The sequence below is a fragment of the Meleagris gallopavo genome, chromosome 2 (genome assembly GCF_905368555.1).
Source record: "Meleagris gallopavo chromosome 2, MGAL_WU_HG_1.1, whole genome shotgun sequence".
Taxonomy (NCBI): Eukaryota; Metazoa; Chordata; class Aves; order Galliformes; family Phasianidae; genus Meleagris; species Meleagris gallopavo.
Window position 1 is genome coordinate 79,276,921 of NC_139405.1, and position 14,291 is coordinate 79,291,211.

The 14,291-nt window shown below is 37.4% G+C and overlaps 1 protein-coding gene across 35 annotated transcripts in view; it reads right to left on the reverse strand.

The window, feature by feature from the left end:
• Nucleotides 1–14,291, reverse strand: part of LOC104909914 (uncharacterized) — a 115,742-nt gene that overhangs the window by 28,726 nt on the left and 72,725 nt on the right. For 23 of the 35 annotated variants that reach the window (XR_014881513.1, XR_014881514.1, XR_014881539.1 and 20 more), the window contains one exon: nucleotides 7,137–7,276. The exons of 6 other annotated variants lie outside the window; for them this stretch is intronic. Coding sequence is in view for 6 of the 29 variants with exons in the window: in XM_085217760.1 (XP_085073886.1) it covers nucleotides 7,137–7,276 (140 nt within the window). In the remaining 23 variants the exon portion in view is untranslated. Of the gene's footprint in view, nucleotides 1–2,548; nucleotides 5,825–7,136; nucleotides 7,277–11,211; nucleotides 14,290–14,291 lie in introns of those variants that run through there. 6 more of the 35 variants (XR_014881521.1, XR_014881530.1, XR_014881528.1 and 3 more) reach the window with 6 other exon arrangements.

Below are 14,291 nucleotides of genomic sequence, written 5' to 3' on the forward strand. Positions count from 1 at the left end.
ATTCATCTTTGTATGTCAGATGTCTATATCTTTCATGCAACTTTTTCCTGCAGTTCACTTCTGTAAAAGGCCTATAGTTCTAATAAATAAAGGAGATTTTTATCATTTTTAACTCTAATTTTTTTTTACTTTTTTTTTTTTAATAATCCTACCTGTAAGCTTCCATCAAAATGGAAGTAAGTAAGCAACAAAAATAACTGCTTAATCAAAACGAGCACATTTTGATTTACAAGACCAGACAAGTGATCAGAAGCTATATTACAGTTTCCAACAACCAATGTTAGACAAATTACTTAATGACATCTTGTTTCTAGGAATATACAAATTTTATTGCATTAATGGAGGATTTTCACCTTGACTTCATGAATAAGCTGAAATAGACACAAGGACATCTCAGAATAATAATTATCAAATGTAGTGGCTTGAAATTCACTTGCCACCTGCTGCGATATGCCCAGTGATATTAAATTCAGAATTAAGATGCATGCCTGTGGGATTCCTTAGCAAGGAAAGAATATTTTCCTTCTTTGAATGTTAAAATATTTTTGTGGTATGAAGTTGAAAATTTGCGGTACAAAAAAATCCCAAGAAAATAATTGACTCAGTGAATAATTTATTGAATTTACTGAAAATATTGACCTAGATTTAATGTTTCCACATTCAGAACATGGAAAATGAGTTAAAATGGCACGCTGAGTTAGCCTAGAGTGAGTCTGTTGTGACATGATTAATTTACAAGAATGAGGTGTTATGCAAGAAAAGCCGTTTAGTCATTAAACACCGTGCTTGGGTTATACTGACTTTCACAGTATAAAGAAAATATCACCTGTGATCAGATCCTGCCAACTATTAGTGAAGTCAAAAGTTGTCAAAAAAGAAAAGTAGGAGTGATTGACAGGCTCACGAGTGGATGAGGGCTGCAGTTCTAACTCTGCTTTTTCTCCACCACCTCTGAGCAGATCCCATACCTGGCCCCAGCAGTCCTGGAATCTGGTTTTTGCAATGTCTTCTGTATTCAAATTGTGGATGCCATTTGAGAGTCTGATGCACTGAAGTTTAAAATGCGTTTAACTTACTGCTAGCCTACTTCTCAGAAGACTGGCTGCCAGACCTGCTTATGCTTTTGACAAAAGAGCATTCAACAGCACAGAAAGATCTGAACAGAAAATGTCATTGAGTATCCAGTTAAAGCTGGAAATGGACAACTGAGCTGTTAAGTAGCACAGAAAGAATATCAAAGCAAAACTATACTGAGATTCACTGTGTAAACTGATGCTTCTTTTTTTTTCCCCACCAGAAACCCTCTTAAGTGGACAGCAAATAGCCAAGCTGACATAGTTTCCAGCCTTCCAAAGAAATATAATGTCATGCAGAGTACACAGTTTCCAGACTAGAGATTCACTGCATCTGTATGCATCTTACTGTGCAGACATACCCTTCCTAAGCAGAAAGCTTTTTGCCCTGGCTGATTTACATGGATCAGGCAGCTCTTAGGAATATACAGCATTCATTGAGCCAGCTTTCCTTGGCCCAGCGCAGCATCACTAAACATGACTGCTGGCAAATATCACCACAGAAAGAAGATACTTGTTGCAATCTGCCATCTGGTAGGTAGTTTTAACAAATATTATTTTATAAAAATATTCTCTGCAGGAATAAGTTCACAATGGACACATTATTTTCAAGACAAGGGAAAATTATGTCAGCAAATGTTGGCTACAAAGGAATGCCCCGTAGAGCATGGGGGATTAGAAGATGAGTTGTGGCACTCATGAAAGGAAGTGTTTAAGTGAAAGAAGTCAAAGAAAGGCAGATAGCACAAAAATGGTGGAGGAAACAGAGAGGACCTCCAAGATGATGGGAAGCAGGGCTTAGATGCTTGCTGAAAAGGGATACCTGTTGTGTAATTCAGACTACAGTATCACTCTTCCCAGACATGCTCCATATTGCTGTTTGTAACTGTGAAATCTGGAAGTGGACAAGGAGGAGCAACTCTGCATGTACTGGTAGCTTCAAAATGATAATGGTTTAAAGAGAATGGGAAGGTGGTAGAAAGGATTATGAATTATAAGAGGAGCATAGAAAAGGCATTTTCATGTTTGTTTCATAGAAAAGTGCCCAGGAGTGGGAAGAAATATTTGGAAATCCCCTAGTGTCAGCCAGTTCCCACTGTATCTCCCCAAGCAGTCGTGTACAGTGCCTTTAACTCCTACAATAGCAGTTCCCTTTCATGGAAATGATATCAGGGGATTCAGGGAGGTGTGTAATTTGCAAATGCAGACAGCCAGTTATAGCTATCTGCTAGATGTTACTGTTACAGAGACAGGCATCTGAGGTCTCTTCAGAGGTAATGGAGGGAATGAATCAGATCAACTCCTAGTCTCTGCCTCAGGGTGCATTGAACTGCGCACTAGACTCATTGGCTTTGTAGAAACTGAGGTTCTCCTGTACCCCAAAACTGCTGCTGCTGTGTGAGCCAAGTTGTAATGCTTACAAGATTTCAGGAATGGCAGAGGAACCTATCGCTGACCACCAGCTACTGAGTCTCTTTTGGAAAGCATATAATCTTTATTTCACAGGTGACAAGCAGAGAAAGAATTGACTTGAAAATTACAGCAGTTGTGCAATTTCTTCAAGTTGACATAAATCAAGGAAAGACCACTTAAAGTAACAAACTCCTTACACTAGTACATTATCGGAGCTAAGAAATATTGAAACTGGGAAGATTGAGAAATGTTTGGATATGATGTAATCACAGTTTTCAGCTATAAGCATGCAAGCATGCACTTTCAGAATGAAGCAGATGCTTCTAATTATCTGCAATAAGGAGAAGACAGGACATTTGAAAATGTAGCTGGCATCAGGTGGCTGTCAGAAGACTCCTGGGTAGGAAAGAAAAGCGTACAAAGCATACAAAGCATACATTTTACTCTCTTAGCATGTTAACTTCAAGACACTCTACAAAAAGTACTACTCTGAAAAATTTATGTGTATTCAAAGACTGAAAGCAAAACAATCAAAATAGATATTTTACTGTAGAGTTTTTCTGTTGTTTTAACATGACAGGTGTCAATCTTTGCTCTTGAAATACTTTCCTTTGATGTTCTAAAACATTACTCAGATTTGAATAGGTTACTGCTTGCTCATATACTTTTTGTATGTGAACAAAGATTTGCACAGAAAGGCACAGTTTTCAAAATAAATGCATAGCATAGAAGAGTAAGCAGATAAATGTAGCCTTTTTATTCACCATTTATTAAGTACTGCCCCACATGCTGGAGCAATGTTTCTGAATGACTATGTGCTTAGCAGGATGATGGTGAGGAAGTCCAACCACGCATCTGCTGACTGGCAAATTCACATCCTGTCTCTTGTTACTCCTTAATCTATTGGAGCTCAGGCTGTCTGCACCCTCTGCTGCAGGCATGCCTATAGATTCTCATGAGACATATGAAGATGAAAAGAAACACAGACAATCTTATTCTGCTGTGAGCTGACTTGTGGTGTTACAGCCAGACTGCACCACTGTGCTTGCTTGGTAATTGCAAGCTTACATGACACATAAAGTTGTGTGGTATCATCAGATTACACAATGGTAAATGCAGACACACAAATTTTGCATAAAGATGCCATCACCAAGCCAGCACTGCATTCAGGATCTGTCCGCTGCCACCCATGCAGCCAGCCACTCTGACTATCAACAGCATCAACCAAAGGAGCCACCAAGGAATACACAGTTGTGAATTTCTTCACCTAATACAGAAGACTGTACTAAGAAGAGACTCTTTTCATCTGTTCAGTCTTGTTGCTTTTCTTTGTTTCTTATTGCTCGGAAGAAAAAGACTCACACCTGGTAGTAAACTGCAACTTACCTATCTGTGTATTTATTTTGCTTCATCTGGGACACCTTGGAATGCGCAGTGGTCAGTGAAACAAAAGCATAATTCTATTAGGCTGGCTTTTACCTAAGATGGGTAAATCTTGACTATAAATAACTCATTTCAGTTTTACTCTGCAAAAAGCACAGGAAAATTAAAACATTTTGCTAAAATTATTAGTAAAATATGAGCTTTTTGACAATTGAGATAGCGCTTTCCTGATAAAATAAATGTTACCATTAAAAATGGCTTCTTATCCATTGCTTTTAGATGTTGTTGCTAATTTATATGCAGTACATACTACAGCTTATCCACACTTTCAGAGACAACTTAAAAATCCTATAGGGAAATGCTCTTTTCTTGGCAGCTTGTTCAAAACCTCAAACTCTTATGACTGAAATTAGTTTGGAAAGCATTCCTTTCTGGCTATACATATTCAATGCATTACCCAAAATTCTGCCCATGTACAGGAGAGTTGAAATTGATCTAAGAAGGTATATTCTTCATTAAGCAAACCTCTTACTGTTTATTCCAAGTTAGGTAATTGTTCTTACTCTCAGTATTCTGCCAAGCTCCCTTACAATTTGACATTGGCCTCTACTGGCTAATTTGTGGTGGCCTGTAGAAGGAGAGGATAATGAATTCTAAATTGCACTTAGATGCATCATTTACTTCTTCTTCACGAACCACAGGAAACAGCTCAAAAATTATAGGGAATTAAGGGTATTTTGAGGTGCTAAATATCAGCTCTTCCTCCAAACACTGATCCATTAAAGGTAAGCCAATGAATGGTAAAAGTTTTTCTATTTGGATGAATAGACAGAAGTCTTAGTACTTATTATTAAGATTTCACTATTTAGTAAGAATGTCATTATGCAAATAAAGTGAGTCTAAGTCAGCAGGTTGCGTACATCATAAACAAGATCATTTGTCCTCATACATCCGCCTGAGGAAAAAGTTTAAATCAAGGAAACAAATCTGAAAGGATTAAAAATATGTAAAACTTACTGAAAAAATTTTGTAATAAGCCTCTTAAAATGCTTTATGTTATCTGAACTTCATTGAGAAACAACAGTTAGCACTGGTTACTACACTAGATTATGCATTCAAATGCCCGCCAGTATTACACACCAGCTCTGTGGGCCCCACACATCAGCCTCTTCTGCCTTACTGCTGTACAAAATACACATATTAATTTTTTTAAAGTTTTCTTTAAGTTTCTGTATCTTGAGAAGATTAAAACAACACAGTATCATGAAAAAATTATTACAAAATTAGAATACAATTAATGACATTTTAACTTAAATTTCATTAAAACTTAATTTAGTGTAGAATAATATCAGGAGTGCAAAAAGTAATCAGAGTTGAATTCATAAGCATTTAGAGTCATTTTAGATACCGTTTTAGAATATCTGAGGCATCTGCAAATAATACAGGACCTATGGGATACCTGGGTCCTTCTGAAGAAACACTTGGAGATAGGATGTATAAAATGATGTTAAATATCTTTTTGTTTAGCAAATTTGACATCTTCTTTCTATGAATGCCTTTGAAAAGGATCTGCAAATAAAACTCTTCTGTTCATATCTGATTTCTATTATGTTTTGTTTCTAAATAACTTATCAATATCATAGATTAGTAAAACAGTTGAAATACAAATATCAAAATTTTATTTTCAGAAGTAGCAGGAGTTGTATCAACTTCTGAAATTATACATAGAGTTATTGTACACTTTATATTCTTTAATAACAACTCTGCATATTAAATGAGGGTGGTGAACAATTCACTACATAAGTAAAGTTATTTTTAATCTCAGCTGAGTACTGTTCAAATCCATTGCCACATGACAATAAAAAATAAAGGCCAAGGGAGGATACAGCTTGGACTTCCCAACAAAAATGCCGGTAGTATGGAGACTGCAACAATATTATTCTTCCACAGCAAAACTAAAGTAAATTGAAAGAAGAAAGTAGTGACATTAATGACACCAGATACATATGCTATACAGATTAAGGGAACTTTCTGCTGTTGCTTGTGTTCTTTTGTTTTAAGTGACATCTTTATTATGTCCTAGGCAGATAAATATGTATAAAAAGCATCTCACAACAGTATTTCCTTGCATACTTTGAAGAATGTTAGCACTTCAAAGGTCATAACAATCCAGCATAAGTTTACTTCTATGGGTTATCATCATGGGTTATCAGCTTTTCGTTAAGCATTTATTAACAAATTGTTAAAACAAAAATAATAATTTATTCAGTCTAAATTGAGATGTTATTACGTATATAAATTTGGCCATTTAAGCCTATAACAAAACTAAGAAGTAAAGATTTGAATTTAGATTAGGATCTAGAGCAAGAAAAAGCAAATTTAAAGCTGGATGCTCAGGAGATTTCTTCTGTTTGGGGTACGAGTGGAACACAGGGCAAGTTGACAGAAAAGCAATCCTTGAACATGACATCTTGCTGCTCTGTTCAGTCAGTCAAGCCATGGTTTTGAGACCTTTTTTTCCACTTTCTGTTTGACCATTAGCTACTATTAACTTTCTGAATAAGATACATATATTCAGGTGGATAGAATATTTCTATTGTACTGGAGTCAGGGTAAGAAATACTAAATACTGTAAGTGGAGAACTAGGCTTTGTTGTCATAGAAAACTAAGACCTTAGCACATAGAACTGTCAAACTCACATAGTGCTAAATTCAAGATAAAAAAAAAAATCAAAACAAATAAACATACATACACAAAAATATTAAGAGTCTTCCAGAGCTTTCTAGATCACAGAGACTTACTTTTGACAGTGATGAGAAAAAAAAAATATTTTAAAGAAGATCTGAAGATATTAGAATGAATATTAGAAATTTAATTGACTTATAGTTGAAGACTAAAACACTGAGATGAAAATTTCCTTTATGACAGCAACCACCCATCACTTTTCTTCAAGAGAATCATATGTTCAATTCCGTTTGGAAAGAAAGACTGTTCAGGTGAGAAAGAACATCACAAGATCTCTAGCTGAACATTCTTATTGAACCACGGTTAGATTTGAGTTCTGGTCAGGTTGTGATTTGCCCATCTGGGTCTGGATAGAGACTTCTTAATCTCTCTGAACAACCGGCTCCACTGTTTAACTGTCTTCATGAGTTTCTCCTTACATGCAGTCTGAACTTCTTTTATATCAATATCTGCTCACAGTTTCTCAACTTTCTGCCATACACTGAGCAAAGAACCTGGCTTTATCCCACATATCAGCTCACCAGAGTAATAGGGATGGCTGTTGTGAGTGCAAACTGTTGGCTTGCATCAAGGTTTTCATCCACTGGAACTCCCAAGTCTTCCTCCATAGGGCTGCTCTCAGAGAGTTCTTCTCCCAGTCTGTACACATATGTTGGATTTCCTAAAAGTGTTACAAAATTTTAACCATTAACATCCCATATCACCCCTGTGACTTAGCCACTGCCAACATTCTACATGATGCAACGTAGCTATGACGTCGTGAGGGCCTGGTGCCTGCAGTTAGTAACAAATTGCTGTAGTCTCACTATTATTTTTACCCTGCAAACAAGAAGAAACAGCTATAATAATAATAATAGTAATTCCAAACTCTGTGACACTAGGGAAGAAAATTAAGTAGCTGTAACAATAATTTAAAGAAAAACGGCTTAAGTTGAAAGATAATTAAAAACAGCAGGTCCTGTCCACTGCCAGTTTTAAAGATTTGTGTGGTACTCACTGCTGAGATTGATGAGTTTGAAGCCTAAGATATGGAAGAAAAACAAATGCTTGCCTGTTTGACTGAGGATAATATTTCACAAACTGTGAGATTCACTTCTTTCTTTCCCTGAAATGGACCAAAGACTCTTCTGTGTTGCGTGCTTCAGTTAGACATGAGAACAAGACATGAATTGACTACCATCTAGTTGGTTCACTGTAGACTATGATACTCATTTTAACTGCCAGGGCAAGAGGAAATAGGCACAATCTGTTGCACGAGAGATAGCATCTGAGCATTAGGAAATACTTTTTCACTGTGAGAGTAACCAAATGTTCGCACAGTTTGTCAAGAGACATGGAGTCTTCTCCTTGGGGATTGTAAAAAGCCTCTTGGTCATGGACCTGAGAAACCCGTTATGGGTGATCCTGCTTGGACAGGGTTTGGAACAGGTGGTATCCAAATATTTGCTACCAATTTCACCATTCTGTGATTCTGCAATCTTTGGTGCATTTATGTTGTACATTGCTGCCTCTATATTTAATTTCTCATTAATTATTTTAGTTTGACAGATGTTAAAAACAAAAGCAAAAAAAAAAAAACAACTGATTACGTGCAGAAGAGAGCTGACCTTTACATAATCAAGTACAAACCCAAACAATAATAATTTTCCTTCACTAATTATTGCAGATTCTTTAAGTGCTTCAGCTGCTGTGTGTGTCAACTCTACCTTCTGTTGACGTTCAGAAACAAGCAAGCAGAGAAGTAGTTGGAAATTACAGAACTCTATTGATTGGAGATAGGGTAGAGGAGTAATTAAGACATGATGCAGCATGACATCATCATGATGCATCATGAGACAGCATTCTGCTCCTCAGCTGGCAAACATAAAACTGCTAGTTGTCCTTCCATGCCCAGTACAACCATGACCTCAGAAGGAACAGTGAGCAATGAGGTCATTCCAGTTTCCCTTTTCATAATCCTTTTGTCTTCTTGGCTGGTAGTATGCCTGGTCTGATGGTGTTCAAACAGCTCCTGTGTTTTTAGAAGCTGCAAGAATCTAGCCTACTGCCCATGGCACAATATTTTGAAGAAAACACTTGTTGAAGTAAGCTACAAAGTGGTGCTTTCACAGCAGATCCGTGGGGCCCATATAATCAGATGATGTGGTATGGTGCATCACATCTGACAGCTGTGGAATTCTGGTGACAAAGAGCCCATTGTCAGAGGCAGCAGATGCTGAGATGCTTCCAGCATGTATTGCACACTTCCATTTTCTGGTTCTGTTTTTTGGTTGGTTGGTTGGTTTTTGTTTTGTTTTGTTTTGTTTTGTTTTGTTTTGTTTGTCTGTTTTAATTTAGGGTGGAGGGGGAAGAGAGAGAGAGAGAGAGGAAACACCATTCTATGAATAATCCCCATGTTTTAGCTGCCTCAGCTGCTTAACATGTTAACTTTATCTGCTACTTGCATATGCAAACAGCCTCTGGAAACGCAGTTGAAGTTCAGGAAACAAGGGTTGTCTAAAAATAGTCGCTGTAGTAATAAAATATAGTAGATGTCTACAAAGATGTAGAAAAACATCTGCTATGCAAAGGAACCTGTGGTCCTACACAGACTCTGGCACCTGTGGAGTTGTTCTGAGAGTATTTTAATATTTAGTTATCAGTGCACACACACGCACACACACACACTCACACACACAAAAGTGTGAGAAAGAAAAATAATAACATATCCAAAAGGGAAAGGGTAGAACAGGATACAAACAAGAACAAAACTAAACAGAAACCATAGAAATCCAGTGCAAAAATTATTGGTCTGTAATCTTTTGTTTGTTTGGTTGGTTGGTTTTGCTTTTGTTTTTGTGATGGTAGGCTCCTCCCTGCTTCCAGCTTCCTCTGGCCTGGCTGTTATGCCTAAGGCCTTACTCAGGACTGCAATACCGTTCTGCTAAATACTGTGAGTCAATCATCTTACCACTCAAACACTGTGCAGCCCAAGAGCCTCTTAAGCTCTGATCTTCATATCAGGACTGCATGTGATTTCCCTAGTTCTAAATTTTGTAATGCTTGAGTGATTTTAGCCTCAGGGTGGGTTATATGGAACATTTACTGGGGGTGACTTATTGAAATGTCCACCTCTTGAGAGAAGATCAACCTCCAGTGTGGAACATGGTAGATAATTATTTCCATGACAGTTCCCTAAGCAATGTAACCTTGCACATTTAGCGTACCAAGAGCTTTCCTCTGGGAAACCTAGAAATCTCTATAGAGTTACTCCATGATTTAACACGTTTGTGGTTCACCACATTACTCATGTTCTTGGTGAACTTCAAATGCTTTGCAGACAGTGTATTTATCATCAGCAGTGCAAAAGAATTTGTAATCTGTTGCTCTAATAAACTGTACTATTCTTTAATGTATCTGTGAGAGTTCTCTCTGGGTGTGGACAAATTCCTGGTTGTGGTGATTGTGAGAGCCTATAAGAATGTAACTAGATTAATTGGGCAGTGCACTATTTCTGAATCTGTAATCAAGATAGTTCATGTATTGAACATGATCAGACTTAAAAGTGCTGGATGGGGCGTCACTCAGAATTTAAGCTAAGTTACCTCCAGCCCCTGACATCTGAAGACAAGCTAGAATGCACAGGGGTTTATTCTGCCAAACTTCTTTGCCCTTTTAATGAATCAGCTTCAATCAGATTCTCACTTTCTTCCCCATGTAAGGATGATTTGGTTGCTGGGACAGTTTGAGGTTGACGTCAATAAAAGCTGTGACTTATCTGCCATTTTTCCTCCTTATTCTCTTTTCAAAAGCTGGTAATTTTTCTAAACAGAAAAATGAGAAATTGTTGTATCGAGCTTCAATGATATATGAAACAACAAGGAAAACATTTTAATGTGATTGTCTTCCTATTTTACATAGGAATACAAAAAGTTAAAAAGGGATTTGAAAGATCATCTTCCAGTTCTAAGGTATCAATAGACAAGTACACTGCTCACCACAAAACAAGCTCTGATTACTTTCCAAGCATCCAAAGAAGGAGCAGTAAAATCATGAGGACCATTATAAGATGTAAGAAGCAGCACCCGAGGAAATGAAAAAAAATATTAGAATTGTTATTATCTATGCTTACAATAGAAGTACTGCATAGTAGATAAGAACACTGGAAGGATGCTTTTTTCCTATCTCACATTATATCTTTCTGAACAAAACCCCTGTGTAGACAACAGAAGCTGTTCTAATAACAAAAATGTTGCCTGAAATGAAATTCTTGACATACCAATCATTCTCAGTAGCAAAGCCATTTTTCATATAAAACATGTTTTGGAGTAGGCTTTAATGAATGTCTCAGACCAACTCATCTGACTTATTTTCTCAAGAATGGGAGCATTTACATAAGTTTAATAGAAAATTTACCACAGAGACACCACAAATGTGCCCCGCCAAATCAGATTATGCACTTTTAAAGGACATAAGAATGCATACTCTCTTTAAAACTAAGTGAACATACAAATTTAAATTTAAATCCAGAAAACGGATGATTGTTTCGATTAAATTTAATTGCTGTGAAAACTCCTCCCATTGCACAACAACCAAAGAGAGAATTTTCAAATAAAAATGCCACGGACTCCATGTTCTGAGAGGAGAAACTTTATTCTATTGTAGCTATAGCTTCTCTTTCCTTCTGAAGGAAAACCCATAGAGTATATAATATAGTTGAATAGTTCCGTATATTCTGTTGCCTCAGAATATTAATTCAGTTGCTATAATTAGTGAAAAAAAATTATGTGACAGTTTAGGAATGAATTTACCATGATTCTACAGGGGTCTGTATTTTAGCACTGCTGAAAGAGAGTTATTGCTTCCAAATGCAGTATTTCCATATTCATATTGTAGTTAAATTAAACCTTACAACCCACCAGTGAATAGCAGGGGGAAAAGACTATTCTAAGGACCTTGGCTCAAGGCTAAAAAAAAATCATCAGGAGAGGACAGTAAAAGAATTTTCAATTTTTTAATTGTTGTTATAGATATAAATATACAGGTACATTTTTTTTTTCTGTCCGTCAATATTATTATTACTCATTCCACCCCAAAATGTTCCATTCTTTGTTACCAGAATTGCATGCAATAATGCTCTTTCCATAGTTCATCCTAAAAGACATATCACAAAATACCTAATTTGCTTTTTGCACAAACAGAATGCCAGATTATATGTCAACTAGCTCCCAAAAATTTACAAGAGAAATATATGATCATTTCATTACTCCAGAATAGTTAACATTTATATACCAACTAGTCCTGGGTAAACAAATAGGAAAGAGTGATCTTTAGGTTTAGTTTCTTTGTCTGTCAGTGATTGTATCATGAAACATATGAAGATGGGAAACAGAAAATAAAAAAAATATAAGTGGAAGGCTTGACTTTTAATGTAGCTCAGTGGTTTTCAGAAATAGAGAAATGGATTCAATTCATCTCTTATTAGAAAGGCAATTTCAAAAAAGAAAGAAGAATTGTAGCTTGTGATCAGTACCTCACTGTTCCACCGTGTCTCTCTCCAAAAAGTGAATGCCACACTGTTTTGGTTTTCTAGATGCTTCAGCATTCCTCAGGAGGGTGATAAATTCGTAAGGATCTAAAGAAAATTACCCTTATGACTTCAGGCTGGTGGAGAGCACCAGAAGACATTGCTGACAGTATAATACACACAGAAGTAGCTGCAGTCTCCCACCTCCAAACCATTCAGATGGCTGTATTTTGGCTCATGAAACAGAAAGCCTTTTGTTATGAGCTTTGAAGACACCAAGCTGTGTTGTGTGGTCGACATGCCTGAGGGATGGGATGACATCCAGAGAGACCTAGACAGGTTTCAGTAGTGGGCACATGAGAACCTCATGAAGTTCAACAAAGCCAAGAGTAAGGTCTTGCATCTGGGTTGTGGCAACCCCTACTGTCAATACAAGCTAGGGGATGAAAGGATAGAGCACAGCCCCACTGAAAAGGATTTAGGGATACTGGTGGACGGTGAGTTCTACAGGAGCCAGCAATGTGCAATCACAGCCCAGAAAACCAAACACATCCTGGGCTGGTTCAAAAGAATCGTGGCCAGCAAGTCGAGAGGTGATCGCACTCCTCTACTCTGCACTGGTAGACCTCATCAGGAGTGCTGCATCCAGATGTGGAGTCTTCAGTACATGAGAGACATGGACCTGTTGGAGTGCACCCAGAGGATGGCCACAGAAATTATCCAAGGAGTGGAATGCCTCTCCTATGAGGACAGGCTGAGAGCTGGGGCTCCTCAACCTGGAGTAGAGAAGCCTCCAGGGAGACCTAAGAGCAGCCTTTCAGTTTCTAAAGAGGGGCTGTAAGAAAGAAGGGGACAGACTCGTTAGCAGGGTCTGTTGTGATAGAACAAGGAGAAACAATTTCAAACTAAAAGATGGAAGATTTAGATTGGACATAAGAAAAATGATTTTTACAGTAATGATGGTGAGGCACTGGAACAGGTTGCCCAGAGAGGTGATGGCTGCCCTGTCCATGAAGACATTCAAGGTCAGTCTGGGTAGGGCTCTGAGCAAGCTGATGTAACTGTAGGTGTCCCTGTTCATTGCAAGGGGGATGGATTATATGACCTTTAAAGGTCCCTTCCAGCTCAAGCAATTCTATGATTCAATGATTTTTTCCTGGCCTGTGTTAATAAAAACACCATTAAGAAAAGGTATTGGGTCTTTTAAAGGCAGAAAATCTATACCAAATATAATGATTAAACCAACCCAACTAGTTGGCCAGGAGACTGGTAGTAAGGGCAGCCAAAAAGGGTAGCAAAAGAAGCAGAAGTTGCCGCACCAGAGTTCAAAAAAAAAAAAAGAAAAAGAAAATAAAAAATTTTAAGAAGTAATCTAAAAGAGGAAATTGGTTTGTGTCATATTATACTTACATTTTATGCTGGAAAATAAAACAGGTCCCAGAAACACAACAGTTGGCTATAGCAGCAAGTTACTCTCAAGATAAGGAAAAAAGCCAGATGTCTTATAGACAGACAAGTAGTTGCTTACCAGACATTTAGTTGCTATTTTACATCCAATACATAGCCCAAATGGGCCACGTGGCCATGATATTTCTATATCACATGACACTTACTTACACGTTGTAAGCCAACCAACTAATTGTTGTTACAAATTTGTGTTCAAACCTCCTTCACCTGCCCTTTTTTTACATGCCATCTGTGCTTCTAGACCATAGAACAAAACAGTTACATTTCTCTATTTAATAAAATGTGTAACTCAAGTTTTTATTCATCTGTATCTACAGAACAAAAAGTCAGATCTCCGTTGATAAACAAAACTAGTATTATAGCTTTCATCATCACTGAAGTGAAAATATATTACTGTTTATTGGTTTTTACTACTGACTGTATGTTTTAAAAATGTAAAAATTTCTCAGTGTAATTTTTCCCTTATGTAAAGTAGTTCAGTCCCATACACAGCATCCATTGTCAGTTGTTATTCTAGCTGGGGATGTGTGTAGAAACACACTGGGAGAGGAGCAGAACAAACAATCAAGCCTGTTGCGGTTCCTAATTACAGCCCAAGTGACAGGGTTCTTACACATCAGCTTGGAAGAATTCCATAAGTACTCCATCTCCAGGTGTTGAATCCAGGTTCCTGAAGTCCAGGAAAACTGCAGCTGCTCCTACT